The sequence below is a fragment of the Salvelinus fontinalis genome, chromosome 7, assembly GCF_029448725.1.
Source record: "Salvelinus fontinalis isolate EN_2023a chromosome 7, ASM2944872v1, whole genome shotgun sequence".
Classification (NCBI taxonomy): Eukaryota; Metazoa; Chordata; class Actinopteri; order Salmoniformes; family Salmonidae; genus Salvelinus; species Salvelinus fontinalis.
In genome coordinates, this window is record NC_074671.1 from 59268159 (window position 1) to 59294825 (window position 26667).

At 41.9% G+C, this 26667-nt stretch overlaps 1 protein-coding gene across 5 annotated transcripts in view; it reads left to right on the forward strand.

Annotated features, from left to right (window-relative positions):
- The window catches only part of LOC129859907 (uncharacterized), a 30270-nt gene extending 5564 nt beyond the window's left edge, over positions 1 to 24706 (forward strand). For 2 of the 5 annotated variants that reach the window (XM_055930135.1, XM_055930134.1), the window contains exons 2-15: positions 6958 to 7088; positions 20309 to 20370; positions 21037 to 21056; positions 21233 to 21433; positions 21597 to 21802; positions 22042 to 22089; positions 22242 to 22306; positions 22703 to 22722; positions 22896 to 23096; positions 23275 to 23471; positions 23553 to 23597; positions 23702 to 23746; positions 24276 to 24360; positions 24461 to 24551. In XM_055930135.1, coding sequence (XP_055786110.1) covers positions 6987 to 7088; positions 20309 to 20370; positions 21037 to 21056; positions 21233 to 21433; positions 21597 to 21802; positions 22042 to 22089; positions 22242 to 22306; positions 22703 to 22722; positions 22896 to 23096; positions 23275 to 23471; positions 23553 to 23597; positions 23702 to 23746; positions 24276 to 24353 — 1290 coding nt within the window. In that variant the 5' untranslated portion in view covers positions 6958 to 6986 and the 3' untranslated portion in view covers positions 24354 to 24360; positions 24461 to 24551. Of the gene's footprint in view, positions 1 to 6957; positions 7089 to 20308; positions 20371 to 21036; positions 21057 to 21232; positions 21434 to 21596; positions 21803 to 22041; positions 22090 to 22241; positions 22307 to 22702; positions 22723 to 22895; positions 23097 to 23274; positions 23472 to 23552; positions 23598 to 23701; positions 23747 to 24275; positions 24361 to 24460 lie in introns of all 5 variants that reach the window. The other 3 variants (XM_055930136.1, XM_055930138.1, XM_055930139.1) reach the window with 3 other exon arrangements.
- The last annotated feature ends 1961 nt before the right edge of the window (positions 24707 to 26667 follow it).

Consider the following 26667-nt stretch of genomic DNA (forward strand, 5'->3'; position numbering starts at 1 on the left):
GGTACTATGGTGTTAAATGCTGAGCTGTAGTCGATGAACAGCATTCTTACATAGGTATTCCTCTTGTCCAGATGGGTTAGGGCAGTGTGCAGTGTAATTGCGATTGCGTCGTCTGTGGACCTATTGGGGCGGTAAGCAAATTGCAGAGGGTCTAGGGTGTCAGGTAGGGTGGAGGTGATATGGTCCTTGACTAGTCTCTCAAAGGACTTCATGATGACGGAAGTGAGTAATACGGGGCGATAGTCATTTAGCTCAGTTACCTTAGCTTTCTTGGGAACAGGAACAATGGTGGCCCTCTTGAAGCATGTGCGAACAGCAGACTGGGATAAGGATTGATTGAATATGTCCATAAACACACCAGCCAGTTGGTCTGTGCATGCTCTGAGGACGCGGCTGGGGATGCCGTCTGGGCCAGCAGCCTTGCGAGGGTTAACACGTTTAAATGTTTTACTCACGTTAGCTGCAGTGAAGGAGAACCCGCAGGTTTTGGTAGCGGGCCGTGTCAGTGGCATTGTATTGTCCTCAAAGCGAGCAAAGAAGTTGTTTAGTTTGTCTAAGAGCAAGACATCGTGGTCCACGACGGGGATGGTTTCCTTTTGTATTCTGTGATTGACTGCAGACCCTGCCACATACAGTGGGGCAAAAAAGTATTTAGTCAGCCACCAATTGCGCAAGTTCTCCCACTTAAAAAGATGAGAGGCCTGTAATTTTCATCATAGGTACACTTCAACTATGAGAGACAAAATGAGAAAAAAAAATCCAGAAAATCACATTGTAGGATTTTTAATGAATTTATCTGCAAATTATGGTGGAAAATAAGTATTTGGTCAATAACAAAAGTTTATCTCAATACTTTGTTATATACCCTTTGTTGGCAATGACAGAGGTCAAACGTTTTCTGTAAGTCTTCACAAGGTTTTCACACACTGTTGCTGGTATTTTGGCCCATTCCTCCATGCAGATCTCCTCTAGAGCAGTGATGTTTTGGGGTTGTTGCTGGGCAACACGGGCTTTCAACTCCCTCCAAAGATTTTCTATGGGGTTGAGATCTGGAGACTGGCTAGGCCACTCCAGGACCTTGAAATGCTTCTTATGAAGCCACTCCTTCGTTGCCCGGGCAGTGTGTTTGGGATCATTGTCATGCTGAAAGACCCAGCCACGTTTCATCTTCAATGCCCTTCCTGATGGAAGGAGGTTTTCACTCAAAATCTCACGTTACATGGCCTCATTCATTCTTTCCTTTACACGGATCAGTCGTCCTGGTCCCTTTGCAGAAAAACAGCCCCAAAGCATGATGTTTCCACCCCCATGCTTCACAGTAGGTATGGTGTTCTTTGGATGCAACTCAGCATTCTTTGTCCTCCAAACACGACGAGTTGAGTTTTTACCAAAAAGTTCTATTTTGGTTTCATCTGACCATATGACATTCTCCCAATCTTCTTCTGGATCATCCAAATGCTCTCTAGCAAACTTCAGACGGGCCTGGACATGTACTGGCTTAAGCAGGGGGACACGTCTGGCACTGCAGGATTTGAGTGCCTGGCGGCGTAGTGTGTTACTGATGGTAGGCTTTGTTACTTTGGTCCCAGCTCTCTGCAGGTCATTCACTAGGTCCCCCGTGTGGTTCTGGGATTTTTGCTCACCGTTCTTGTGATCATTTTGACCCCACGGGGTGAGATCTTGCGTGGAGCCCCAGATCGAGGGAGATTATCAGTGGTCTTGTATGCTTCCATTTCCTAATAATTGCTTCCACAGTTGATTTCTTCAAACCAAGCTGCTTACCTATTGCAGATTCAGTCTTCCCAGCCTGGTGCAGGTCTACAATTTTGTTTCTGGTGTCCTTTGACAGCTCTTTGGTCTTGGCCATAGTGGAGTTTGGAGTGTGACTGTTTGAGGTTGTGGACAGGTGTCTTTAACCTCTAATGCCTCACAAACCCGGATCCGGGAGCACCCCCATCACAAAAGCTGACTAGCATAGCCTAGCCTAAAGTTACAGGGATATCATAAAATAAAATGTTCATGAAATCACAAGTCCAAGACACCAAATGAAAGATACAGATCTTGTGATTCAAGCCATCATCTCTGATTTTTAAAATGTTTTACAGGGAAGACACAATATGTAAATCTATTAGCTAACCACGTTAGCAAAAGACACCACTCTCATACTCCACCATTTTCTTACTTCATCAGTAGCTATCACAAATTCGACCAAATAAAGATATAAATAGCCACTAACCAAGAAACAACCTCATCAGATGACAGTCTGATAACATATTTATTGTATAGCATAGGTTTTGTTAGAAAAATGTGCATATTTCTGGTATAAATCATAGTTTACAATTGCAGCCCCCATCACAACTGTCACTAAAATGACTAGAATAACTACAGAGACCATCGTGTATTAGCTAATTACTCATCATAAAACATTTCTTAAAAATACACAGCGTACAGCAGATGAAAGACATAGATCATGTGAATATAGCCAATATGTCAGATTTTCTAAGTGTTTTACAGCGAAAACACAATATAGCGTTATCTTAGCTTACTACAATAGTCAGTCACACAGCAGCATTGATTCAAGGCAAAAATAGCAATAACGTTATAAACCACCAAACGCTATTAATTTTTTCACTAACCTCCTCAGAATTCTTCAGATGACAGTCCTGTAACATCATATTACACAATCCATATAGGTTTTGTTCGAAAATGTGCATATTTAGCAGCACAAACCGTGGTTATACAATGTGATCAGTAGCAACAGGGCATGCATTCTGGCCGGCGCTATCTTGGAAAGGCACCTACTCTTATCGAAAGCGATTCATAAACTTGACAAAAAAAATACAGGTTGGACAGCAATTGAAAGACAAATTAGTTCTTAATGCAATCGCTGAGTTAGATTTTTAAAATTAACGTTATTAGACATACAATGTGCGTTACAGCCAGACTAGTGCCGCAATAATGGCGGACAAATACGCTCACACATTTTCCACATAAATACGGAATTACATCATAAATAGCTCTTACTTTTGGACGAGCTTCCATCAGAATCTTGGCGAAGTGGTCCTTTGTCCAAAAGAATTGTTCCTTGGTTGTAAAAAGTCGTGTTCAAATTCGGAAGTAGCAGCTAACAAGTAGCAATACCAAACAGCATGCCCAAAACGTTATACTCAATACTAAGGAAATTCCGAAAATAGCAATATACTCGCATAAACTGATATAACTCGGTTTAAAATAACTTCGTTATTGTCACGTTCCTGACCGGTTTTCTGTTATTTTGTATGTGTTTGACGGTCAGGGCGTGAGTTTGGGTGGGTAGTCTATGTTATGTGTTTCTATGTTGGTAATAGGGTGACCTGATATGGCTCTCAATTAGAGGCAGGTGGTTTTAATTTCCTCTGATTGAGAGCCATATTAAGGTAGGTGTTTTCACATTGTTTGTTGTGGGTGGTTGTCTCCTGTGTCAGTGTCTATGTATGTTAAGCCACATGGGACTGTTTCGGTTTGTTTGTTTGGTTTATGTAGTCTGTTCCTGTTTCATGCGTTCTTCGTGTCATGTAAGTTCATATGTTCAGGTGCGTCTACGTCGTTTGTTGTTTTGTAGTTTGTTAAAGTGTTTTCGTGTTTTTTCGTCTTTACTTTAATAAATCATGTCTTATCACAACGCTGCATTTTGGTTCAATCCCTGCTCCTCCTCTTCGGATGAAGAGGAGGAGAAAAACCGTTACAGTTATGATGTTTCTAACACCTATAACGAATTAAATTACAGACGGACATATATAAGGTCAATAACTGAGCGTTCCAAAATGCCATCCTGAGGTCTTGCTTTGCGCAATGGCGAGCGTTGAAAAGATAGGTCCTCTCGCTCCTTGGCCTTTTATAACCTCTGGGAACTACGCAGAAAGTCCATTCCACTTCTCATTGGTTACTGACATCCAGGGGAAGGCGGGTGCAGTTCATGTCGACCCATAGGATACACACAGATCTTTAAACTGATCCGAGAGCAGAGCCTAGTTTTCAGACCTTCGCAGTTCCTGTCATGGATTTTGCTGCAGAGAGAGTTCTGTTTCACCCACAGACATAATTCCAACGGTTTTAGAAACTAGAGAGTGTTTTCTATCCAATTGTAAGAATAATATGCATATTGTACGAGCAAGAATTGAGTACGAGGCCGTTTACATTGGGTACACATTTGTGCTATGTCGAAATGACACCCCCCTAGTGGCAAGAAGCAACTCCACTGTACAGTTGAAGTCGTAAGTTTACATACACCTTAGCCAAATACATTTAAACTCAGTTTTTCACAATTCCTGACATTTAATCAGAGTAAAAATTCCCTGTCTTAGGTCAGTTAGGATCACCACTTTATTTTAAGAATGTGAAATGTCAGAATAATAGTAGAGAGAATGATTCATTTCAGTGTTTATTTCCTTCATCACATTCCCAGTGGGTCAGAAGTTTACAAACACTCAATTAGTATTTGGAGCATTGCCTTTAAATTGTTTAACTTGGGTCAAACGTTTCGGGTAGCCTTCCACAACCTTCCCACAATAAGTTGGGTGAATTTTGGCCCATTCCCCCTGACAGAGCTGGTGTATCTAAGTCAGTTTTGTAGGCCTCCTTCCTCGAACACGCTTTTTAAGTTCTGCCCACACATTTTCTATAGGATTGAGGTCAGGGCTTTGTGATGACCACCCCAATACCTTGACTTTGTTGTCCTTAAGCCATTTTGCCACAACTTTGGAAGTATGCTTGGGGTCATTGTCCATTTGGAAGACCCATTTGTGACCAAGCTTTAACTTCCTGACTGATGTCTTGAGATGTTGCTTCAATATATCCACATAATTTTCCTACCTCATCATGCCATCTATTTTGTGAAGTGCACCAGTCCCTCCTGCAGCAAAGCACCCCCATAACATGATGCTGCCACACCGTGCTTCACAGTTGGGATGGTGTTCTTCTTGCAAGCCTCCCCCTTTTTCCTCCAAACATAACAATGGTCATTATGGCCAAACAGTTATATTTTTGTTTCATCAGACCAGAGGACATTTCTCCAAAAAGTATGATCTTTTTGCAAGTTGCAAACCGTAGTCTGGCTTTTTTATGGCGGTTCTGGAGCAGTGGCTTCTTCCTTGCTGAGCGGCCTTTCAGGTTATGTCGATATAAGACTAGTTTTTACTGTGGATATAGATACTTTGTACTGGTTTCCTCCAGCATCTTCACAAGGTCCTTTGCTGTTGTTCTGGGATTGATTTGCACTTTTCGCACCAAAGTACGTTCATCTCCAGAAGACAGAACTCGTCTCCTTCCTGAGCAGTATGACGGCTGCGTGGTCCCATGGTGTTAATACTTGCGTACTATTGTTTGTACAGAAGAACGTGGTACCTTCAGGCGTTTGGAAATTGCTCCCAAGGATGAACCAGACTTGTGGTCATCTACAATTTGTTTTCTGAGGTCTTGGCTGATTTCTTTTGATTTTCCCATGATGTCAAGCAAAGAGGCACTGAGTTTGAAGGTAGGCCTTGAAATACATCCACAGGTACACCTCCAATTGACTCGAATGATGTCAATTAGCCTATCAGAAGCCTCTAAAGCATGACATAATTTTATGGAATATTCCAAGCTGTTTAAAGGCACAGTCAACTTAGTGGATGTAAACTTCTGACCCACTGGAATTGTGATACAGTGAAATAAGTAAATAATCTGTGTGTAAACAATTGTTGGGAATATTAGATGTCCTATCCGACTTGCCAAAACTATAGTTTTCAAATGCTAAACTATAGTTTACTATAATTTGTGGAGTGGTTGAAACACTTAGGTTGGAGTCATTAAAACTAGTTTATGTAAACGTCCGACTTCAACTGTATATTTGGCCTCGTGTTTTAGATTATTGTCCTTGCGAAAGGTGAATTTGTCTCCCATTGTCTGTTGGAAAGCAGACTGAATCAGGTTTTCCTCTAGGATTTTGCCTGTGCTTAGCTCTATTGTTTCTTTTTATCCTAAAAAACTCCCTGGTCCTTGCCGATGACCAGCATACATACCCATATCCAGTGATTGACTTGGACTGAAACAGGTTCTGGTACTCATTTTTGGTGCCGGTACTGTTTATATTTAGGTGCAGGAGCTCCACAATACTTTTGAACTTATATTCTATAAAAGGAACAGGAGCTCAAGCAGTAGAATATTTAACATTCCGGTACTCAGCTCCGGTGAGCTCCTGCCCAAGTCAAGCACTGCCCATAACATGATGCAGCCACCACCATGCGTGAAAATATGAAGTGGTACTCGGTGATGTGTTGTGCTGGATTTGCCTCAAACATGACACTAGTCAGTATATAAAGTTTTTTTATTTGCCACAATGTTTGCAGTTTTCCTTTAGTGCCTTATTGCAAACAGGATGCATGTCTTGGAATATTTTTATTATTTACAGGCTTACTTTTTTTCACTCTCATTTAGGTTAGTATTGTGGAGTAACTATAATGTTGTTGATCCATCCTCAGTTTTCTCCTATCACAGCCATTAAACTCTGTAACTGTTTAAGTCAATATTGACCTCTTGGTTTCCTTCCTCTCCGGCAACTGACTTTGGAAGAATGCCTGTATCTTTGTAGTGACTGGGTGTATTGATATGCCATCCAAAGTTTAATTCATAACTTCATCATGCTCGAAGGGATATTCAATGTCTCTTATTTTCCTATTTTTCCCCCAATATGTGCCCTTTACAAGGCATTGAAAAACCTCCCTGGTCTTTATGGTTGAATCTGTGTTTGAAATTCACTGCTCAACTGAGGCACCTTACAAATAATTGTATGTGTGGGGTACAGAGATGCGGGGGTCAATCAAAAATCATGTTAAACACTATTAATATCATGTTAAACACTAACATGACTCAAGTGTTGCAGTTGATGTCTATGGTCTAGATGTTGTTCTCTTTGTTAATAATGTATTTTCCTCCCAACAGCAACAATCCTATTGTCCTCGGACCAGACAATGCAAATCTTCCCAAGATATTCCAGATCATCGCTGAAGGGGTCACCAACGAGTCGGTCAAGACTGAGGACGAGATTGGCAAATGTCATCTGTCAAGTGCAGGTCAGCGATTGCTCTACTTGCCGGAGTTACATTTAGTTAAATCTAGAAACTTCTGTTTTTGATCCATCAAATTGTGCAAAGCAATGAGGAATACTGAATATTGGCTTGAACCAAACAGAGGTTAATTTGAAACCCCTTGTCAGTGTCCCACATTGAAATGTCCTAGGTCTAGTAGTCAGTCAGCAGTTTGTTCATCTAAAAGCTTCTGGTGTTCCTCTACCCAACCAGGGATCTGGAGGACTGGGGCGGCAGGTAGCCTAGTGGTTAGAGCATTGGGCTAGTAACCGAAAGGTTGCTAGATTGAATCCCTGAGCTGACAATGTAAAAATAATCTGTCGTTCTCCTCCAGAACAAGGCAGTTAACGCACTGTTCCTAGGCCGTCACTGTAAATAAGAATTTGTTTTTAACTGTGTGTAGCGATGCTGAATGACATTCAACAGAAGGCCATCCAGGACCTTTGGTTACAGCAAGTTTGACTGGTGTAGTTATGCTCATGTGAAAATGACATGTTTACCTAGGTGTTACAAACCCCTAGAAGTGTCAGACTTGGTAGGACCCAGCCGCTGTATGAGGAGGAGTCTTGATTGGAGACTAGAAGAGGTGGGAGTGTGTACATGTCATGGGGTGACCACTTCCTGCCTCTATGAATTCACGGTTATTCTTTTGCCTCTGCTTTTGTTTCTTTCTCTCTAAGCTGACATGGAATTGTTTTAAGATGGTCATTCCATGGATTTAAGGCCTAATTTATGCTCTAGTCTCTGTTAAGTGTTCACAGCCATCTTGACTTCAACAAGCTGACCGGAGGACACATCCCAGAATGCAATGTATATATTGTTCAAAAGCCTTTTCCATCATATTTGAGGTCAGCTCAGTCATTGAGCTACTCCAAAAATAGTGAAGCCTTTGAATGTCTGTTAAAAACTCCTCCAAAATACATAGCTATCCCTATTATGTTTGTGGCTATCAAGTTTTCCTTGATTCAGGTAACCTGGGTTCCGCCAGTGTTCACAACACTGGTGTCAGACGTGGGATGCATGTACTAACGATTTAGTTCTTAAAAGTCTAAGCTGTTGGGGGGGGGGGGGGGTTTAAGCTGACATGTGAAATGGTTTTAAGAAGGTCATACCATTGATCATTTTGCTTTTTGCTTTTGAATTTTAGGACCCCTTTAGTTATCCCCCTAAAAATACAAAATATTGAATTTGGCCTACTACTATAGCCCATAGAAACGCATTGAATAAAACATTCGTAAATGGCAAAAAAGACAGACCAAAAATGACAAGGAATAAGGTTCTGAAGTGTCTGTCCTAAATATAGGAGATATCAGAAAGCTCAGGAAATATATAGGCTATACTGTATATATTTTTGTACACCCTTTTTTGGGTAGGCATAAAACTACTGTACCTCCATACTTCTATTCATTTTTTAAACTGGCACTGGTTACCTTCAGATGAGTCCCCTGACACTAGAGCTAAACAGAGAAGTGTGTTCGTGGGAATCTCCCCTTTCCACAGTGGGGTCACATTAGTTTGTAGCACAAACTGTTCGGATGCTACAAAAGTTTTCGTGATGTCTCATGATCTGACAAACACCGTTCTAGCTCTGCCACATTTCACCGCAGAAGCGAGACATCGGCAGATGTGGTGGATTGAGACTTGGAAAAATAAGAACGTGTGTGGTGGGTGTGGTGGATTGAAAAAAGAACATATCTCTAGTTTAAACTGACTTGATTATGATTTTTTTATGTTACTTAGATTGACGCACCAGTGTGTTAATTGACTCTATGGGTTTTTAAATCTAAATGATAGGACAATAAAGATAGTTACCAGAGTTGTAAGCTCTGCTCCTAGTGATTTACCCCGCTGCCTAGGCAGCAAATAGCCTGAGATAAAATTATGCGCACACCTGCAGCCAATGGGAGTACAGGTGTCCCTATCGACTCTGTCAATCACCACATCCTCATCGGCAGACTCGATAGCCTTGGTTTCTCAAATGATTGCCTTGCCTGGTTCACCAACTACTTATCTGATAGAGTTCAGTGTGTCAAATCGGAGGGCCTGTTGTCCAGGCCTCTGGCAGTCTCTATGGGGGTGCCACAGGGTTCAATTCTTGGGCCGACTCTCTTCTCTATATACATCAATGATGCCGCTCTTGCTGCTGGTGAGTCTCTGATCCACCTCTACGCAGACGACACCATTCTGTATACTTCTGGCCCTTCTTTGGACACTGTGTTAACAACCCTCCAGACGAGCTTCAATGCCATACAACTCTCCTTCCGTGGCCTCCAACTGCTCTTAAATACAAGTAAAACTAAATGCATGGTCTTCAACCGATCGCTGCCTGCACCTGCCTGCCCCTCCAGCATCACTACTCTGGACGGTTCTGACTTAGAATATGTGGACAACTACAAATACCTAGGTGTCTGGTTAGACTGTAAACTCTCCTTCCAGACTCACATCAAACATCTCCAATCCAAAGTTAAATCTAGAATTGGCTTCCTATTTCGCAACAAAGCATCCTTCACTCATGCTGCCAAACATACCCTCGTTAAACTGACCATCCTACCGATCCTCGACTTCGGCGATGTCATTTACCAAATAGCCTCCAATACTCTACTCAATAAATTGGATGTAGTCTATCACAGTGCCATCCGTTTTGTCACCAAAGCCCCATATACTACCCACCACTGCGACCTGTACGCTCTCTTTGGCTGGCCCTTGCTTCATACTCGTCGCCAAACCCACTGGCTCCAGGTCATCTACAAGACCCTGCTAGGTAAAGTCCCCCCTTATCTCAGCTTGCTGGTCATCATAGCACCACCCACCTGTAGCACGCGCTCCAGCAGGTATATCTCTCTGGTCACCCTCAAAACCAATTCTTCCTTTGGCCGCCTCTCCTTCCAGTTCTCTGCTGCCAATGACTGGAATGAACTACAACAATATCTGAAACTGGAAACACTTATCTCCCTCACTAGCTTTAAGCACCAGCTGTCAGAGCAGCTCACAGATGACTGCACCTGTATATAGCCCATCTATAATTTAGCCCAAACAACTACCTCTTCCCCTACTGTATTTATTTATTTAGGTCATTTGCACCCCATTATTTTTATTTCTACTTTGCCAATTCCTCCACTGCAAATCTACCATTCCAGTGTTTCACTTGCTATATTGTATTTACTTCGCCACCATGGCCTTTTTTTGCCTTTACCTCCCTTATCTTACCTCATTTGCTCACATTGTATATAGACTTATTTTTCTACTGTATTATTCACTGTATGTTTGTTTTACTCCATGTGTAACTTTGTGTTGTTGTATGTGTCAAACTGCTTTGCTTTATCTTGGCCAGGTCGCAATTGTAAATGAGAACTTGTTCTCAACTTGCCTACCTGGTTAAATAAAGGTGAAATTAAAATATATATATAAAAGGGAATGCTTCCCCTCAATCAGCCTCCCAAAAAATGATCTTCAGCGAGACTGGGTGTCGGCAGGGCCTTAAGTCCTATGGGGCTCCGCTCCACGCATAGAACTGGAGTTACAACTCCGGTAACTATCGTTTTATATCGTGGAGCTCCTAGTGGTTTAAGACGGAGAGCAACGCTCCAAAATGTACTCCCTGCCGAGCCTAACACTTCCCACTTAATGAAAAGGTCAGGCTCAGCCATGGCTGCCGACCAAGTCCCGCAGTACTGTAACACACTGTCACAATATACTGCGTCCTCAGTCCAATCCGCCCTACTCAGTCTAAAGGCATTGCCAATGACTAGTGGGCTGATAAAACAGAATATGAGCCATACTAATTTCTACAAGCAGATAGATGATACTTTAATATTCTGTCAACATTAAACGATTGGTCTGATAGTACTGTAATGACCTGACTAGATCATAAAGGAACAATTGTCCAGACAGAGGGTTGAGTTTACGAATTGACGGTTTATTAAACCAACTTTACACAGGCTACTGTTTGGCCGTAGCCCACGCCAAATAAATGAAAGATAACCCACAAGCCAATCATGACCTTCTCTTGTGAAGCCCAGACGTAAGAGGGAGAACAAAGGCTAAACCTGGTCTTAACTTCCAATGCTCCATCCCCCTGCCCAACCCCCCTCCACGCCACTCCGCCAACCGCCAGGATGCCCGGCATCAGAACATTCCAGGCATTCCCGTGATTGGCAGATAGCAGGTTGATTGACATGTCGGACCCCGCGAACACTGGGTACTGGTAAGTACAACCACAACCTACTAGCCTAACACATAACACATAGACATAGTCTGTGCGGGTCGCTACAGTACTGTAATACAAGTTACAGAAACTATATCCCTCATCCTTCCGCCCAAACACAGTCATAGACTTGTGAGCTGGTTAGAATACATGACTCTGAGAGTTCCAGCTTAGCATGTGAATGGAGAAGAAGCTCGTGGACGAGGCTCCTACACATGAGCTAATTTTGCCAAATTTGTACTTTGCATTTCACTTTCTTACATATCATATTTGATTGTGAGTTCGTAAGTGACCTTTTTGATTCAGATGTCACACAACCTGTGGAGCAGAAGACCTGTAACTAACGTTTCAACCGCGATGGCTAATGTGAATGGCAATGGCGCCGACTCCAGTCCAACTGTTACAGAGCCTCATGCGGTCACACTCCCCACAGATCTTCAGAACCTCCGTACGGTTCTGGTCTAGGAAATTACATCTACCATTGCCACTCAGCTCAAAACTGCCATCGATGCTTCTCTGGCCCCCTTCTCCGCCGTCCTAGATGGTGTCCGAGCTGCGGCGGATGAACATGGCAGCCGAATTGACGGCTTTGAACAACAATCTGTGTGACTACAGTGACCGCATAGTAGCACTTGAGAAAACGGTCGCCTGTCTGAGCTCCGAAAACCAAAAGCTGATTGACAAGACCGATGACCTGGAATCCCATTCTCGCCTTAGCAATCTTTGTGTTGTTGGTATACCAGAGAAACGTGAAGGAGGGGACTCAGATAAGTTCATGTCAGAATTATTCCCAGATGTGCTGGGTCCAGCCATCGTTCCATCAACCCCGAAGCTGGATAGAGCCCACCGCATTGGCCACTCCCCAGCAGGCGGAGACGATAACTCCAAGCCTAGAGTGTTTATCATCCGTTTTCACTACTACGGTGACAAGGAGCGGATCCTCCAGAGGCGGGGCAGAGACCAGCTACACTTCTGCGGACGCAAGGTGTTCATCTTTCCTGACCTCAGCTCGAATGTTGCCAAGAAAAGACCAAATTCCTTGATGTGAAAAGCAAACTTCATGAGAAGAAAGTGAAATTCTTACTCCGCTACCCTGCTCGTCTGCATATTGAACATGCCGGGGGGAAGCTACAATTCGACTCCCACGAGGACGCCCAGCATTGGTTCGACAGTCACTTCTGAGGCGTATCTTGGATCTATGACCTACTCTTTTGCCAGGTAGCATGCATAGCCTAGCCTCTAAGTCGAAGGTATGTTTGACTTTTACATCAGGACATTTTTTTCCCGTTGCCATTCCTTTTCTACTTGGCAGAAACACTAACGTTGTTGAACTTTGATAAAAATGACTAATACTGTCTTGTGTGGTTGTCATTTAAGCTACATACAGTTGAAGTCAGAAGTTTACATACACTTAGGTTGGAGTCATTAAAACTCGTTTTTCAACCACTCCACAAATTTCTTGTTAACAAACTATAGTTTTGGCAAGTCGGTTAGAACATCTCCTTTGTGCATGACACAAGTCCTTTTTCCAACAATTGTTTACAGACATATTATTTCACTTATAATTCACTGTATCACAATTCCAGTGGATCAGAAGTTTACATACACTAAATTGACTGTGCCTTTAAACAGCTTGGAAAATTCCAGAAAATTATGTCATGCTTTAGAAGCTTCTGATAGGCTAATTAACAACATTTGAGTTAATTAGAGGTGTACCTGTGGATGTATTTCCGTCTCCCCAGGCCAGTGTCTGAACCAATGACACCCGTTCTGATTATTTTTCCCTGGAACGTGGGACAAGCCAATGCTGCCCACTGTCCCCTTTATTATTTTCCATCGCCAATGAGCCCCTTTCAGTAGGTTTACGGGCATCCTCCTCTTTCCGAGGTGTAACACGGGAAGGAGATGAACATAGAGTAACAAATCATCTGTATATAATAATAACGTATGTAAATAACCCTGTAACCTGTTTACCTTCTATCCTTTCTATTCTGGAGAACTTTGGCTCCTTCTCCGGTTACAAGCTGAATTTCCAGAAAAGTGAGTGCTTCCCAGTCAATCCAGCAATTCTACACTCCAGCAGACAGACTTGCCCTTTCAGTTTAGCCGCTCCGGATTCAAATACCTTGGAGTGAACGTAACTCGTTCATTACATGCTCTCTTTTCTGCAAACTTTGCTCCCCTTTTTGCGCAAATGTAAACTGATTTTCAGAGATGGAGTAGCTTACCACTATCACTTATAGGAAAGATTAATGCTGTAAAAATGAACAGTTTACCCAAATTCCTTTATCTATTTAAAACTATCCCATTGTTTTTACCAAAGGGTTTTTTAAGTCAATCAATCAGGCTGTTACCACATTGATCTGGGGAGGAAAGGTACCCAGAGTCAGTAGATTTTTACTTCAGAGATGCAAGTTTAGTGGAGGGCTGGCACTACCCAACTGTTTATACTATTACTGGGCAGCCAACTTTCAGAAATTGCCATGGTTACATGCTCCAGATACCCCATGGTGCCACCTAGAGGCACATTCTTGTATTCTTCTCTTCCTGCTTTACTTTGCGCTTCTCTCCCAACATCCCCCTCACGCTATACTCGCAATCCTGTAGTGCTTCCCACACTTAAGATTTGGTACCAGTTTCGACAACATTTTAAAATCTCCGCTGCATCTACTATGGGACCTATTGATAAGAATCACTTATTTCCCGCTTCTTTAATAGATAATGCTTTCTCTTACTGGACAAGGAAAGGTATTAAGTCCTTCCAAGACTAATATGTAAATATAATTTTTTCAAGTTTTCCCAATCTGGCCTCTAAATACTCTTTGCCTCCATCTCACTTTTTACATTACATTCAAATTAGGCATTGTGTCTCCTCCCAATTTTCTGGTTTCCCTGCTCCACCCTCTTGCTAACCCTGAGATGGCATATTGACTCTATTACCTCGACAGAAAGCCGTCATTTCTCAGATCTGTCTGTGTATTTTGTCATTGGACAAACACTCCACCAACAAAATTACATCTGTTTGGGAACGGGAAATGGGTGTTGAATTTACACAGGAGTGGGGGGATGAGGCGATTGATAGAGTACGATCCACTATATCTTGTGCTCGGCTTGGTCTCATACAATTTAAGGTTTGACAGGGGTGCATTTTTCCAAATCCAGATTGTCTGACATATGTCCAAATGTAAATTAAGAGTGTGATAGGTGTCATGTCTCACCACGTGACCTTAGTCACATGTTCATTCAATGCTCTAAACTACAAAATTACTGGGATTAAATTTTTAAAACGTTATCTGAGGTGCTTGAAATGAACCTGCAGCCTTGTTCCTTGATAGCTGTTTTTGGTATTCCAGAAAACTTGTCCGCCTTGGACCCCAAACATGCCCATATTGTTGCTTTTACATCCTGATTAGCTCGATGTAGAATTATTCTCCAGTGGAAGTCTGCTCAGCCCCCCTCTACATCTCAATGGCTCAACGATGTAATGTTCTTCCTGAAGCTTGAGAAAATTAAGTCATCTTTTAGAGGTTCCAATGATGCATTTGTTATTAAATGGCAATCATGTATATCATACTTTAATGGCTTGCAGAGGCTCCCCTCTGATGAGATGCTTTAAGGTTTCCCAGAAGGCATTACCAGTCGTCATTACATAATAGGTACAGTCATCAATATAATGCTATCTAGTCCAAGCAAGTTTGTCTAAGGGTTTCTGATCATTTATTTAATTATGTTTTGTATTTTGAATCTGTATTGAGTTGATTGTATTCCCCCCCCCCTGTATTCTTTATTGTTTATTTGTTGTCTCTGTAGAATCTCTGTAGAATTTTTGTTTTCTAGGACTGAATTGAGGGAGGGTGTGATATGGATTGGCTATATGGGGTGAACAGGATGGGTGGTTGGGAGGGAGGGAATCGAGGTGGGTGGACTGAGGTAGGGCGGAGAGGTAGGGAAGGGACTAGGGGGGTTTGGTGGATGTGTTGTATGGAGGTTGGGATATGGTCAAATCTTTGTACTTACATTGATGTACATTTTGCAAAACTTAAATAAAAATAAATTCAGCAAAAAAATAAATGCCCTCTCACTGTCAACTAAGTTTTTTTTCAGCAAACTTAACGTGTGTAAAAATGTCTATGAACTTAAAAAGATTCAACAACTGAGACATAAACTAAACAAGTTCCACAGACATGTGACTAACAGAAATTGAATAATGTGTCCCTGAACAAGGGGGGGTCAAAATCAAAAGTAACAGTCAATATCTGGTGTGGCCACCAGCTGCATTAAGTACTGCAGTGCATCTCCTCCTCATGGACTGCACCAGATTTGCCAGTTCTTGCTGTGAGATATTACCCCACTCTTCCACCAAGGCACCTGCAAGTTCCCGGGCATTTCTGGGGGGAATGGCCATAGCACTCACCCTCCAATCCAACAGGTCCCAGATGTGCTCAATGGGATTGAGATCCAGGCTCTTCGCTGGCCATGGCAGGACACTGACATTCCTGTCTTGCAGGAAATCATGCACAGAACGAGCAGTATGGCTGGTGGCATTGTCATGTTGGAGGGCCATGTCAGGATGAGCCTGCAGGAAGGGTACCACATGAGGGAGGAGGATGTCTTCCCTGTAACGCACAGCGTTGAGATTACCTGCAATGACAACAAGCTCAGTCCGATGATGCTGTGACACACCTCCCCAGACCATGACGGACCCTCCACCTCCAAATCAATCCCGTTCCAGAGTACAGGCCTCGGTGTAACGCTCATTCCTCCCACGATAAACGCAAATCCGACCAGCACCCCTGGTGAGACAAAAGCACTTTTTGCCAGTCCTGTCTGGTCCTGCAACGGTGGGTTTGTGCCAATAGGCGACGTTGTTGACGATGATGTCTGGTGATGATGATGCCGATGATGTCTGCCTTACAACAGACCTACAAGCCCTCAGTCCAGCCTCTCTCAACCTATTGCGGACAGTCTGAGCACAGATGGAGGGATTGTGCGTTCCTGGTGTAACTCGGGCAGTTGTTGTTGCCATCCTGTACTTGTCCCGCAGGTGTGATGTTTAGATGTACCGATCCTGTGCAGATGTTGTTACACATGGTCTGCCACTGTGAGGACGATCAGCTGTCCGTCCTGTCTCCCTGTAGCGCTGTATATCTCGCAGTACGGACATTGCAATTTATTGCCCTGGCCACATCAGCAGTCCTCATGCCTCCTTGCAGCATGCTTAAGGCACGCTCACGCAGATGAGCAGGGACCCTGGGCATCTTTCTTTTGGTGTTTTTCAGAGTCAGTAGAAAGGCCTCTTTAGTGTCCTAAGTTAACTGTGACCTTACCTGTGACCTTAAATCCTAAGTTAACTGTGACCTTAATCATAACTGTGACCTTAATTGCCTACCGTCTTTAAGCTGTTAGTGTCTTAATGATCGTTCCACAGGTGCATGTTCATTTATTGTTTATGATTCATTGAACAAGCATGGGAAACAGTGTTTAAACCCTTTACAATGACGATCTGTGAAGTTCTTTGGATTTTTAGGAATTATCTTTGAATGACAGGGTCCTGATAAAGGGACGTTTCTTTTTTTGCTGAGTTTAGGTATACAGTGTCCCATTATCAGCAACCATCACTCCTGTGTTCCAATGCCACGTTGTGTTAGCTAATCCAAGTTTATAATTTTAAAAGGCTAATTGATCATTAGAAAACCCTTTTTCAATTATGTTAGCACAGCTGAAAACTGTTGTTCTGATTAAAGAAGCAATATAACTGGCCTTCTTTAGTCTAGTTGAGTATCTGAAGCATCAGCATTTGTGGGTTCGATTACAGGCTCAAAATGGCCAGAAACAAAGTGCTTTCTTCTGAAACTCGTCAGTCTATTCTTGTTCTGAGAAATGAAGGCTATTCCATGCGAGAAATTGCCAAGAAACTGAAGATCTCGTACAACGCTGTGTACTACTCCCTTCACAGAACAGCGCAAACTGGCTCTAACCAGAATAGAAAGAGGAGTGGGAGGCCCCGGTGCACAACTGAGCAAGAGGACAAGTACATTAGAGTGTCTAGTTTGAGAAACAGACGCCTCACAAGTCCTCAACTGGCAGCTTCATTAAATGGTACCCGCAAAACACCAGTCTCATTGTCAACAGTAAAGGGGTGACTCCGGGATGCTTGGAAGGCAAAACGCAGGAACTTCCTGTGACGCGGATGCACCAGCACATGGAAGTACGTGTCATTTAGGTCTATGCTTATACAAAAGTCTTTGTTGTGTACACATTCCAGCAGACGTTTTGTCGTAAGCATTCGAAAGGGTCGTTTGGCTAGATCCAATATTGGCCTCATTCCCCCCGTCTTTTTTGGCAATAGGAAGTAGGGCGAATATAGCGTGTGGAGCGGCTGCTCTCTCTGGTGCTGCAGGAGGCGCGAGAGGTGCTGGAGGGGCGGGGCCCATCCGGCCCACCAAGGTGCTGCGGTTCGACGGGCTCTCCGTCTGGCTGTAGACCCAGGTCTACTAGAGACAGTGAAGCTGGGAGGCTCTCTGGGAAGTGATCTAGACCCTCCTGCCAATGGCAGGTGTATAGATAGCTGCTTCCTCTGTCTTCAGGGCGGCTTTGTCGGATTCCTTCATGGCCGTCAAAGACAGCCAGAGGTGTCACTCCGCGACCACCGAAATGGCCATGGACCTCCCCACACACACAGCCAACGCCTGGGTGAGATGAAGTATGGCGCCGGAAATTCTCGACGCCTCTTATATCTCCTCTCCTGACAGCTCAGTCTGACCCGTGGTGAGAAGGGACAGAGAGGCTGCCAGAAGGGCAATATTATTCGCTGCTGCTACAGCCTGGACATCTAGTGCAAAATACTTATTTACCAGCTGAGCTGTGAGCATGTCCTTTGTTGTAGGTAGAGTGGGTTTTCTGGGCGACGGCCAGGAGCTTGTACCCTGGACGAGGTACGCAGCCATGGTGTCCTCGAGCCTGGGGATCCCCTGGGGTCGTCTGCCGTCCACTCTGGTGAATGGGGTGTAAGCTTTTTGCCGGCTCCCAGTGGCACCACCGCCCTTTTTGGTCTAGAGTAGGGGCCGCCCTCCATCATATCTACTTCCGGGTTGGAGGGAATGGGGGGGCAGCGTGATCTCCAGCCGGCTCGCAGCTCGCTCAATGAGCCCTGGAAAATCAGAGCGGAGGGAGGCTGTTGCGTAGGAGGGGGCTGCTGAAATTTCAGAGCCCGTCTCTTCCTCGCCCAAGGATGAGAAAAACCTTGCACTCTCTATAGGGTGGGGGGGTTCGAGAGAAAAATCCACACACTTCCCAATATCCTCGTCTTCTCTAGAGGCGACATGCTAGGGCATTCCGGGGGATCTGTGAGGCCGCCCCTAGCGTGCTGTGATCCTAGGCACACGAAACATAGTCCACAGTCGCCATAGTGGAGCAGCGACACTGAGCTCATAAAAGAGCTTTTGGGTTGGGTGGAAATGGTGTGCTCATTTAGACTTATCTTCTCTCTTCTCTTCTCACCTTCAGTCCAGTTGCTGAAGATAATGGAGGCTGATTGAGGGGAAGCATCTCCTTATATAGACATCTGTACTCCCATTTCCTGCAGTTGTGTGCATAGTTTTCTCTCAGGCTATTCGCTGCCTAGGCAGCAGGGAAAACCACTAGGAGCGGAGCTCCCCTATGGGGTGGAGCTCCACGATTTAGAACATGAATCATGATCTGTGGTTGAAAATATGCTGCGTTCAAAACAACTGGGAATTCGAAAAAATACGAGGTCAAACCATGATGTCAGTGATCCTCAGGTCGAAAAGTCGGAGCTCTAGAAATAGGCCCGAGTTCCCGAATTGGAAGAGTTAAATGACCACTCAAACCATTTCCCCCCCATTTCTTTTCAGATTACCTGTTGTTTTGAACGCACTGAAGTCTGAGATTTCCGAGTTCCAAGCTCTCAGTAGTTTTAAACGTGGCATTAATTCTAAATTTCAGCCTAATGACATTCTACCGCGGGTGCCAGGAGTGGAGACGGCCAGTGTCACTATCAAATCAAATTTTCTATCAAATAATTTTTTTTTGTCACATGTGCGGAACACAACAGGTGTAGACCTTGCTGTGAAATGCTTACTTACGAGTCCTTGACCTACAATGCAGTTCAAGAAATAGTTGAAATATTATTTACCAAATAAAGTAAAAAATACAATAAAAAGTAACACAATAAAATATCAATAACGAAGCTATATACAGGGACTACCGGTACCGAGTCAATGCGCAGGGATATATAAGTCAATAGACTAAAGATGAGCTTCCACCATATTGTTTTCACCTGTCAAGTTTTTCCAATCAGTGCAGGTGAAGCGGACGAGAGGACAGATTTTTAAGTAATTGAGGCAAGCAAACAAATTGAAATCGTGCTTGTTCTAACTACTGTTATGCACCTTATTAAAGTGGCAATCTGCTATTGGTACATACCTTTTTGGACATTTGAATGAGTTATATATACACCCATTGATTCTTAAAGACTATAAATTCTAATTGTACTGTGAGATTACTTCAACTGTCAACCCCATCAGAACCCAAAATATAAACTCGTTTTATTCCATTGTTTTTAAATGTGTAATTGTAAACAAACACTGTATAGCCTCAAACCATTGCTAAAACTATCATTTCTATATCATGGATGGTGGTGCATCCATCGCTCTGTCTATAAATGTGAGAGTTACATTTTTCCAGCCCCACCCCTCAGCTGTTTACCAAATCAGTGGTGCCCACTTTGTTGTTCGAAACTGAATATGATGGCTGCGTTCACACAGGCAGCCCAATTCTGAACTTCTTTTCACCAATTGGTTTTCTGACCAATCAGATCAGCTCTGAAAAAGATATGATGTGATTGGTCAAAAGACCAATTAGTGAAAGAAAAATCAGAATGCAGCTGCCTGTGTAAACTCAGCATTTTTGACTTTCTGAAAAAATTGCCCCTCCCCTTAATATCTCATGCTGTATAGTTTCACTTTCTCTTTGCTCTTAGAACAAATCACTTCAAACCACAACTGCAATACAGTCAACAGAAAAGAATCCCATAGCTGCAGGGTAAGTCTATTTTCCTCATTTCATTTGACAATTCCTGTTCAATATGAACACCATAACTATCATTTACAGTTGGGTGGGTGTCATGAAAGGTTTTGTGATAGAATATTAAATTATGTCTACAACAGGAATTAAACAGTAGACATGGTTAAGTGGAAACTGGTAGTGCAGAATTTAATGGAATGTTTTTTAGATGAGTAATTCTATGAATGTAGAATAGAACAGAGGCAGTAAGTACATTTACAATAACACATTACTTTCACTTTCTAATTCCAAGAAATCATGTGGTCCAGTGGAAGGACTGAGGTGGTAAAGTACTCTAGAGCTGGATATTGTGAAAGATTAGAGAGTGAAAGTGAAAGTTTAGAATGTGAAATAGCTTCACGCTGATGTATGCAGTTCGCACCATGGAGAAAGATCAAATCAAATTTTATTGGTTGCATACATATATTTAGCAGATTTTATTGCTGGTGTAGCGAAATACTTATGTTCCTAACTCCAACAGTGCAGTAATATCTTACAATTCACTACAATCTAAAAGTAAAATAATGGAATTAAGAAATATATAAGACAGATGGTTTGCACACTGGTTGTTGTACATGTTTCCCTATCCTGAATGTATATATCTAGACTAATAAACCCCTTTGTCTGTTCATTCACTTTCTACAGATCCATGTTGGAACGGAGAGGTAATTTTCAACAGGACTCTTTTGTATAATGTAATATTTTGATGAAGGGGTGCATTATAAAGTAAATGGTTAAACCTAAATACTATTATAGCTGTCTGAACTATGAACATTGTTCCAATTAACATCAACATTAATACTTTTATCAATGACCTTTCTGATTTCTCTTTCTGTCTAAGTGACACCCAAGATGAAGTACTACACAGTTGAGACTGGCAATACTTTGGATTCTCATATTCAGTTTATGAGACGACTCAACAACACCACAAGATGTTTTACGGAAGTCGAGTCGCCAGTGGAGAGTGATGTCATCATGGCTTTCTGTCCCATCGTCTCCCGCGCCGGGACTGATATTGATGCAGCACTGCCACAGATTCCAAGTACAGTAACTTATCCCAAATATGACGTCCCAAGCAATGTTATTTCCTTCTCCCAGATATTCTCTTTCCACACCAGATTTACTCAAAATGTACCAACGGCATAAATTGTTTATTTGAGAGTTTTATTGGTTTATTTTGACATATTCCCTCACTTTCTTGACAGCTGGTAAAGATGTCATTATGGTAGTACTGCATCACACCTTCAACCCAGACTACACTGTACCTGACAGCAGCAGACTAGTGACCAGAAGTGATGTAATACTCACAGTGGACTGTCTGTTCCATGAGAGCCAGGGAGGACTACTGAACTGTCCTCACAATGATGCAGCAATCAGCAGGGTTTTGAACAGACTGAACATACAGCCAAAGGTAGCTAACCCTAATTCAAGGTTCAGGGAGGACCACTCTCCCTATTCTCCCTGCAACAGCCTCTGCTGTGTGGTTACAACCATGTTCAATAACTGTCAATTAATAACTTTAAATAGCACAAAATGCTAAACCATATAGTTAACCAAAGTATTTTATTACACAGGGTCTGATAGTGTAAGAGAAAATCAATGGTTGTAGTATGAGTCAAATATTAGTATTTGTAATGAGTGTTTCTATAGATTGGAGCTGAAGAACGGATCAGAATCCCTGAGCAGGGTAACAGTCTGGTAAGTACATTCACAATGAAGACTTTGTTACTGAACTCTATAGCTGTCACTCAGATTGTGATTGGTGTTTTTGTATCAATGAATCATCATTTTGAGTACAGCATCTCTCTGTATTTGATGTACTGTATAATCTTCTTTTTTTCTTCAAACAGACCAGACATCTTGCCGTTCCAGCTGGGTTTCTGATCTATGTAATGGTGTTGTGGCACAATTTGAGGTGAGCTGTTGTAACTTCTCAATGGATATGTTCTGTGTTGGACTGTGATGTTATGCCTTTCCACCAGTAGACTCCTGGTATGTCTGCACCCTAACACAAGGCCATTGTGTTCCAGAACGGTTGCTTGTATAAAGAACTGTTGTGTAAACAATATGATTGTATGATCACCTCCCACTATATAAGAAACATCTAACCATTTATTCTTTGAGTTCTTCCCTGTGAAATCAGAGATAGATCTCCCCTGCAGCTACTTCACTAAATATGTTTCTATTATGTCATTAAATAGTCTCTGCCTTAATCTTTGGATTGAACACTGGTTGTTGTACATGTTTCCCTATCCTGAATGTATCTATCTAGACTAATAAACCCCTTTGTCTGTTCATTCACTTTCTATAGATCCACGTTGGAACGGAGAGGTAATTTTCAACAGGACTCTTTAATTTTATATTTTGATGAAGGGGTGCATTATAAAGTAAATGGTTAAACCTACAATACTCTTTTAGCTGACTGAACTATGAACCAACTATCCATTGTGTCAATTAACAAAAACATTAACTTTTATCAATGACCTTTCTGACCTTAAAATCAGTGACACACAATATGAAGTACTACACAGTTGAGACTGGCAATACTTTGGATTCTCATATTCAGTTTATGAGACGACTCAACAACACCACAAGATGTTTTACGGAAGTCGAGTCGCCAGTGGAGAGTGATGTCATCATGGCTTTCTGTCCCATCGTCTCCCGCGCCGGGACTGATATTGAAGCAGCACTGCAACAGATTCCAAGTACAGTAACTCATCCCAAATATGACTTCCCAAGCAATGTTATTTCCTTCTCTACCAGATATTCTCTTTCCACACCAGTTTTCCTCAAAATGTACTAACAGCATGAATGACATGACTAAATTGTTTATTTGAGAGTTTTACTGGTTTATTTTGACGTATTCCCTCATTCTCTTGACAGCTGGTAAATATGTCATTCTGGTAGTGCTGCATCACACCTTCAACCCAGACTACACTATACCTGACAACAGCAGACTAGTGACCAGAAGTGATGTAATACTCACAGTGGACTGTCTGTTCCATGAGAGCCAGAGAGGACTACTGGAGTGTCCTCACAATGATGCAGCAGTCAAACAGATTAGGCAGAAGCTTGACATGGTATGATGTCAATGAATCATCATTTTCAATGCAGTATTTCTGTATTTGATATACTCATTTTTCCTCACCTTTATTTTACAGACCAGAAGCCGTGGCTTTCTAGCTTGGATTCTAAACGTTGACATGGTATGTCAAACCATTGCAGATGATAAAAGTAACTATACATCATCATTTTCAATGCAGTATTTCTGTATTTGATGTACTCATTTTTCCTCACCTTTATTTTACAGACCAGAAGTCTTGGCTCTCTAGCTAGGATTCTAAACATTGTCATGGTATGTCAAATCATTGCAAATGATAAAACTACAGATGTAGGATCTTAATTTGATCACTATTTTGTTGCTGAAATGCAAACTAGTAGTGTATTTGCGTTTTAAAAAGGCTTCTAAAATTTGTGATTTCCACTATGAAATTTCAGACTTGATTTGCCCTAACAAAGAATATCAACCCCTACAAAAATGTCCATTAACTATAATCCACATAACAATTCAATTCCTGTTGCTGCAGGATTATTTTCCTGATGTAGTAAACTGGCTCAAATTAAGATTCTACATCTGTATACACTTAGTATACCAAACATTAGGGACACCTTTAAATTATTGAGTTGCTACAGTATATAATGCTTTGTCAAATCATTGCCAAATGAGGAAATTATACATCAATCATGTGCCTCTTCAGGGAGACATTTAAAAAAAGAAAAGAAAAATAGAAGTGAAACGTATGGATGTTGTCTGTCATAATGGAGCTGTTAAACAAAAGTCAGCACTGCTGTGGATCTCACACAAGTCATTATTCTCTTTCCAGTGGGCAGTGTCTTCAGTCTACAACTACCTCTGTACATGGCTTTCATATGTGAAGCGGCGCTTCTCTGACAATAATTAGGTTCAAAGTAGGTTGTCATTCATGTGGTCATTGTAATTAGAGTAACCGTCACAGGTCAAATCAGGACCACTAACATGTTGTGTTTCATGTTTCCTAATCTTTTCAAGATCCACGTCCCTCTTCAAGACCTCGTTCCAGAAGTGATTAAAGCAGTTCCACTTTTGTACCAACAATGAAGACATGCTAATTCTTTTTACGGATTACATCTTTAATTTCATGGCTTACTTAAGAAAATGTCTTTACTTTTGATGTTAAGAGCACTTGCAGTTGTAATGTATAGAAATTGGGGCCGATATTACAAATGTTCATAAAAATGAATTGAAAATAATAAAGAAGAAACAGGATCTGTGGAAGGGGGTGCATCTCAACATCACTGCTAGTTTACACATGCATCCTACTTCTGACACCAGTGTAGCAAACAGTCGGGGGTAACCCGGATTTCTTGACGCAAGAAAAACTTGCTATCCACAAACTCAATACGGATAGCTTTCTCTTTTCGAGGAGTTTGTAATAGTCATACAAAGGCTTGACTTTTTCCAATAGTTCAATGACTAACCTTTTTTTTCACCTTTATTTAACCAGGTAAGCAAGTTGAGAACAAGTTCTCATTTACAACTGCGACCTGGCCAAGATAAATCAAAGCAATGCGACAAAAACAACAACACAGAGTTACACATCGCGAGGGAAAAGGCATTTGAACAAAACATTGCATTCTGGGATGTATCCCAGAATGAATGTGAAATATGCCTTAAATTAAGTACCTTATTCTATAAAATCCTTAACCTGTCTAGCCCCGGGGTGCTAGCGGCACCCCCCCCCACCCCCACTGAAAAGGCAGAGCCGCTAAATTCAAAAAAAATTTTTTTTTTTTAAATATTTAACTTTCACACATTAAAGTCCAATACAGCTAATGAAAGACACAGATCTTGTGAATCCAGCCAACATGTCCGATTTTTAAAATATTTTACAGGGAAGACACAATATGTAAAGATGTAAATCTATTAGCTAAACACATTAGCATAATCCACTATCTTTTCTTTGTCCACCAACACCAGTAGTTATCACCAATTCGGCTAAACTAAGATATTGATAGCCACTAACCAAGAAAAAAGCTCATCAGATGACAGTCTGATAACATATTTATGGTATAGGATAGGTTTTGTTAGAAAAATGTGCATATTTCAGGTAGATGTCATAGTTTACAATTGCACCCACCGTCACAAATGGACTAGAATAAATACAATGAGCAACGTGTTTACCTAACTACTAATCATCAAACATTTCGTAAAAATACACAGCATACAGTAATCGAAAGACACAGATCCTGTGAATACAGACAATATTTCAGATTTTCTAAGTGTCTTACAGCGAAAACACAATAAATCGTTATATTAGCATAGCACATGTGCAAACATTACACCAGCATTGATTCTAGCCAAAGAGAGCGATAACGTAAACATCGCCAAAATATATTAATTTTTTCACTAACCTTCTCAGAATTCTTCAGATGACACTCCTGTAACATCACATTACAACATACATATACAGTTTGTTCGAAAATGTGCATATTTAGCCACCAAAATCATGCTTAGACAATGAGAAAAGTAGCCCAGCTGGTCAGAAAATGTCCTGCGCCACATTAGACAGTGATCTAGTCGTATACATAAATACTCATAAACGTGACTAAAAAATATAAGGTGGACAGCGATTGATAGACAATTTAATTCTTAATACAATCGCGGATTTACATTTTTTTAATTATCCTTACTTTTCAATACAGTTTGCGCCAAGCGAAGCTACGTCAAAAAAGATGGCGTCCTAAGCCATTAACATTTTTCGACAGAAACACGATTTATCATAATAAATTGTTCCTACTTTGAGCTGTTCTTCCATCAGAATCTTGGTCAAAGAATCCTTTCTTGGGTCTAATCGTCTTTTGGTCGAAAGCTGTCCTCTTGCCATGTAGAAATGCACATTGCGTTCGGCATGAACTGGAACGGTGCCCAGAGATTCACAGCGTCTCAGAAATAAACGTCCCAAAATCGCACTAAACGGATATAAATTGCTATAAAACGCTTTAAATTAACTACCTTGTGATGTTTTTAACTCCTATAACGAGTAGAAACATGACCTGAGAAATATAACTGGCTACACTAATGCTTGGAAAAACAGTAGGTCGGTGTCCTCCGCGCGCCTGACGCACCTAGAAAAGAGTTCCTACCTACAGGTTTTTTTGATTTATAGTGGCTGTGATTGGGCAATCGATACCATTCAAAGCGTCATCACGTAAAGGCATCCAGGGGGAGACATAAGC